The 6000-nt window shown below is 43.8% G+C and overlaps 1 protein-coding gene across 1 annotated transcript; it reads left to right on the top strand.

Moving 5' to 3' along the window:
* Nucleotides 1-421: 421 nt before the first annotated feature.
* Nucleotides 422-1333, top strand: or5au1 (olfactory receptor family 5 subfamily AU member 1). Its single transcript, XM_002932785.1, has one exon. The coding sequence runs from the start codon at nucleotides 422-424 to the stop codon at nucleotides 1331-1333; it is 912 nt and encodes a 303-aa protein (XP_002932831.1).
* The last annotated feature ends 4667 nt before the right edge of the window (nucleotides 1334-6000 follow it).

The raw sequence follows: 6000 nt of genomic DNA, 5'->3' as shown, positions 1-6000 counted from the left end.
TAAGGCCTAGCATGTATGTGCGCCTTGGCTTGTTTGTGTGCACTGTGAATCCTATGATCCCAGTAGGCGGCCCTTAGTTCTTAAAACGGCAGTTTTCTATTTAGGATTACCCAATGGCACATACTACTAAAGTATATTTTTATGAAAATGGTTTATTTAGATGAAGCCGGGTTTTACATATGAGCTGTTTATGCTATATATATTAATAGATACTGGTTGGGGGTATAGTATTTCTTTAAGCATTAGAGCAAGGCAGGATTATATAGTCTTATGTTTGTAGAATTAAATAATGTTAAATAATTACCCTGAATAAAGTTATTGAAGCAACTATTTTACAAAGAAGGACGACGACCCCCGATTTTTGTTACATTTAGATTATTCTTTACGTTGTAGACTATTACATTTCCAGCAGTCCAGCAGGATGGAAACCAACCAGTCTTTAGATATATTTTTTTTGTTTGATGGTCTGACAGATGACCCTGAGCTGGAGACTGCCCTTTTTATCATCATCCTGCTGATATACATCTTCACCATTGTAGGGAATTGCGGCCTGATCGTGATGATAATGACCAGCCCTATTCTGCACACCCCCATGTACTCCTTCCTGAAACATTTAGCCTTTATAGATATGTGCTACACCTCTGTTGTCACCCCAAGAACTCTCTCAGACCTGTTCTCTAAGAAGAAAGACATTTCCTTCATGGCTTGCGCTGTACAAATGTATTTCTATGCTGCCTTTTTTGGTGCGGAGATTCTTCTGCTCGCGGCTATGGCTTATGATCGTTATGCCGCTATATGTAGGCCCTTAGTTTACCATATCATTATCAAAAGAGAAGTATGTAGAAGAATGATTATTGCATGTTATGCCATTAGCTTCCTTCATTCTTTCATTCACACCAAGAACATATTCAGCCACAGCTACTGTAATAACTACCAGATATCGCATTTCTTCTGTGATGCACCTCCTGTCCTTAAATTGTCTTGCTCTGATACCTCTCTGACTCAGCTCCTTATATTTGCCATTGTAGGAGTGTACTCGTCTACATGTGCGTCACTCATTCTTACATCCTACATCCACATATTCTCTGCCATACTTAGAATCAAGTCTACACAAGGAAGGCAGAAAGCATTCACAACTTGTTCTTCTCACTTGGTCTCCATTGGGACTTTATTTGGAACCATGATCTATATGTACCTGCACCCAAACGCTAGCAATGCAGATCAGGATAAGGTGGTGTCTGTTTTCTATACAATGGTAATACCTATGTTGAATCCAATCATTTACAGCTTGAGGAACAAGGATGTGAGGAGAGCATTTGAGAAACTGATGTAACCCTAATTTTCCGTGCACATTCTGCTTCTGTACAATCAGTAATAAAATGTTCTTTTCTGCCTGATTATTTTGTAAAGTTTGGATAACAACAGTCTCATATTACTCTAAAAATGATATGAAGAAGATGAAGTATGAGTAACACAGTAATGGTTCTCCCATTTTGGGTTCAAGAGAGGATCCCCATAGTCTACCTTCTTTGCTTGAAGATTCAAAGAATACACACCAAAACACAAATAAAAGGTTTTAGGGTGATTGTGTCTGTTCTGTGAGGAAACCAAAGCGTCTGTACAAGGAAAAAAAAGTAGAACTCTGTCTAGATAGGCGAGTTGCCATTACTACTGGATAGAAGATGCTCCTAAAGGTAAAGCACCAGGAAAGGTATAAAAAGTGTTAGTGTTGGGTTAACACTGCGATGTCTGCCTTTGTGCATTAACAGAGATAATATGTAAGAGACCAGAGATGGGCCAAGCCATCCAGGTGCCCTAAGCCATCTTGCCCCTACCTAGCATGGGACCATGCGCTGGTGAGTGCACACATGTGCGTTGACATATTGGGGGGAGCGCACAGCAACAAGCGGCTGTGAGAGCCCAGACTAAGGGTAGGGAAAAGTACCTGCCTACCGCCCCTCCCCAGAGCTGCACCCTAGGCAGGTGTCTCGACTGTCTACCCCTAGATCCAGCCCTGTAGGAGCCTGACCCTTGAGTGAGACTGCATCCCCTACTGTGATAATCAGGATCCATAGCCAGAGAATTAGAGGCACATATGTGCAATACTGCCACTACCAGATTCAGGTACTCTAGTGGGATGGTGGCATTAAATAAAACACACCCCGGGGATTGAACTATGAAGCTGTTCGGTAAGGGAATGGGTCTGAAACAGGACTGGAACAAGGTGTTTTGACCCTGTAGGCAATACTGATATTGGTATTGTGCCCTCCACCCTGACTCCTGGAAAAAAAAGAGATATAATATCTGAACATTCAACCCTCCATCTCTATTTATTCCATGTTTCCTTTTCCTGATTTCTAGTGTTCCCTGTCTTTGATTCTTCCCTTTTCTGCTTACTTTCCTTATATCTTTTCTTCCAAGATCTCCCTGCCCTTTTCCTCTTCACAACCACTTACTACCCTTTCTCCATATACCATTTTATTATTGGGCAGACAGTAATAAAATTCTTCCATAAAATGTCACTCTTGCAACCCCTGCAATATATTGCTCCACCTTTGGTCTTTGGTTGCATTTCTGCGACCTGCACGGAGGCAGAGAGTGGTTCTAGAATCTTTTAATCACTGGAATCATTTAGTAGAATAAACAATATAGTGCTTATTTACGCCTGCAACTGCATTGGACACTTCTCCATGGTGAGTTATTTCTGTATAGTTGCCCTCGGCGCTTACTCCCTCCTGCCTTCCATTCCAAACCTCAAACTGCTGCGACTATTGATGCAGGGGAACACTGACCAGGCCACCTCCTGACCAGGCAGAGGAGAGGGTCAAGGAATGAAGGTATTTATAGAGTATTACATATTTACACATTTAGCACCAGAGTCAGTAGGTGCACTTGCCCATGATTCACTAGAGCAAACTGGACGGATACAATGATCCCAAGTGCAAGAAGCTTATTTTGAAGGTAAGTACTCTTAATGAATGGCATCGTTACACACAACATTCACATTCATTTTAGCATTGCCGTACTTGCAATCGTAAATGACCACTTACTGTCTCATTGATTAATAATAGTCATTATCTAAGGTGTATGAATCTGGGATTATTTGAATGTGTGATAACTAATAATGGCCACAAGATGTCAGGAGATGCCCATAGGGTTTAGCACAGTTTGCTGCCTCGGTTTCTAGTCACTCTATTTTGTTTTCTATTCATTTCCTGCACTTTTTATATAAGGCTTAGGATTTATTTGATTTGGGCCTCCCCTTTAGGTCTGTACCCACAGGACAAGGATAAATCACACTTAAAACAATAAATAAAGTATACTTGTTTCTTATCATTTCAGTGCTCACGCCTCCTCCTTATTCACCTTCATGTATATGAATGCCTAAATTATTTTCACCTGCTTATACTGCTCCCTATTTATTTGTACATAATCTACTTCACTGTACTATACTGTACAATTGTATATATTGTATATACTGCACTGCTGCTTCTTGCATTTCTGATTAGATGCTACCACATTTCATTACCCTGTATTTATACGTGTAATGATAATAAAATTGAACCTAATCTAATCTAAATGCCAGACTTTCAGTTCCTGTGAGTACAGACCCACAGGGGATAAAAAAATCAACTGATATACAATATAAAATTTATTGTACATGTTAACTGTTCTGTCTTTTGTACCCCTCTATATAAGAAAAAAATAATAATATTATAGGGGCATTCTAGTTCATGCTCCTTATGCACCCTGGCTCTCATTGCAGGAAGCCTCATTCCTTTTGGGGGTCACAGCTGGGTATTGCTAAAAATGAATAGTGCATTAGAGTCTTTGTGGTTTATACAGCAAACAAACACACAGGGCATATCCAGTGTAGGGTAGTTTCAAAGCAACATATCCCATTGTATGTCATCCAGCATGTAATGGGTCAAAGAAATATTAACCCACATCTGCCTGGAGCTTCTGCCCACCAGTGACATCATCTGGCCCAGTCACCAGCAGATAAGCTGATAGGACGGGGCTAGAAGTCAGAATCCTTGGAGCACCAGAGGATGCTTGGAAATAAAGGAGGAGCTAGAGGAGCCTGGTCTTGGCACCCAAAACGAAGGAGGGCACCAAAAGCTATAAAGGGTTCCCTGCAATCCCTACTAGCCAGACAGATTGTCCAGGAAAGATAGTTCCCTGTCTGAGCTTGGCCAGAAATGTATAACTTGGAAGGCAGGGGGCAACATGCAAAAAAGTGGTGCGATTTTCCATCTTTTTGCACTTTGCACCCTGTCTTGCATGCTAAATGAAGTGCCAAAACCTGAGGCAATACTGCCCCTCACCCCCTGCGGCTATTTGCCATCCCTGGTTTCTCAACTCACCCCATGGCAGCAGTGCCCCTGGGTGCCCAGACACCTGTGGCTGCCCTAGAGAATACAGAGCTGCCTGCATTTGGCAGTGTTGTTTCATAATGAGGGGTGGGGGCAGATAGGCAAATCTCCCTGTTCGCGGGCGACTAATCTCCCCAAAATGCCATCCCACCGGCGAAAATGTAAATCGTTGGTGGGATGGCATACGCGGTGGTGCAATTTTCCTGAAATTGCGGAAGTTGACTTGAGAGGAAGATTAGTTGCCCGCGAACAGGGAGATTTGTCGTGGGCGACTAATCTCCCCATGTGCCAGAGCCCTAACGTGTGTTATTTAGATACTGAAGTTAGGGAGTGGTGATAGATTCAGGCTGCAAGGTGGCCTTGTACTTACACTATGGCCAGGGCTGTGCTGCCCAACCACTGACTGTGCATGCTGTGCATTGCCGTGTTACTGGGGACTCACACTAGGGCTGCCACTTTCCTGGTTTTACCCAGGGAGGGAGTTTACAAAAATGGAATGAACTGAAATTGAACCAAGGAATTTAACTGTCATTAAATTCACAATTCAAGTCTTTTTCCATTTATGATTGGAAGGAATCCAGAGCACCATTTGAGGATCACACCTTTTGTCAAAGCAGCTTGTTTGTAGTTTGTGTAGGTTTGTTTGGTGTTGTATATTTTGGTTTTATTCATTTTGCTTGTAATGATATCCAATTGGAGTGAAACTGGCAGTTAAGAAAAAACAAAAGCATTTCTGACAGCAGCGGACTCCCTGTCCATATATTATGGGGTCACTGTATATGTAGCACTGGCTGACATGGTGCCTCGGTGGATTAGAAAGTAAAGAGGAAAAACAATAGAAACAGCAGTCATCCTGTGTGTGGCCCCTCGTACATCTGAAGAGTTTACCAGAATGGCCTTTAGGGCTCTGGCACACGGGGAGATTAGTCGCCTGCAACAAAACTCCCTGTTCGCGGGTGACTAATCTCCCCGAGTTGCCTTCCCCTGCCATCCCATCGGCGACAATGTAAGTCGCCGGTGGGATGGCAGATGCGGCGGGGCGATTTCGGGAAATCGCCGAAAAAGCCTCGCGAGTCTTTTTCGGCGATTTGCGCGAAATCGCGCCGCCGCGTCTGCCATCCCGCTGGCGACTTACATGTTCACTTACATATTCTACAGGTGCTCGGTTGGGTTGGGTTCAGGGGCGATGGTGCAAGCCATAGAGTTAAACTGACCCTGTATGGGCCTGTAGGGGATTAATTGCTGCAATAGGAAAGAGCCTTCCCCAAACTGTAGCCACAACATCCTGCCTGGATTGACCCCTTTGCCTGTTTGGCTTCTGGATCCTGATTCTGTACTGCGCTACTGTTCTGGTTTTGACCCGGCCTGCCTGACTCTGACTCTTGTAATCTCCCTCAGTCTTCCTGTTACGATCTGGTTCCCTTGCTCACCCAGAACCTTTGCCCTGGCCCTCTCACCTGGCGGCACCCAAGTAGCGGAGGGCTCCACCCGAAGCCAAAGGTGGCTGTTATAAGTGTGAGCTGTGACCGGGACCTTGGCTTTTGTTCTGGGTTTTGGGTTACCGATCGTGACAGCAGCATGGAATTGCCAAGTCATTGTATATTGGCGCAAGGGTGACGTGCTC

The sequence above is a fragment of the Xenopus tropicalis genome, chromosome 3 (genome assembly GCF_000004195.4).
Source record: "Xenopus tropicalis strain Nigerian chromosome 3, UCB_Xtro_10.0, whole genome shotgun sequence".
Taxonomy (NCBI): domain Eukaryota; kingdom Metazoa; phylum Chordata; class Amphibia; order Anura; family Pipidae; genus Xenopus; species Xenopus tropicalis.
This window is presented reverse-complemented; position numbering and strand designations above follow the sequence as displayed.

Excerpts from the sequence above, each read along its gene's own strand:
- or5au1 (XM_002932785.1), top strand. The coding sequence starts at position 422 with ATGGAAACCAACCAGTCTTTAGATATATTTTTTTTGTTTGATGGTCTG.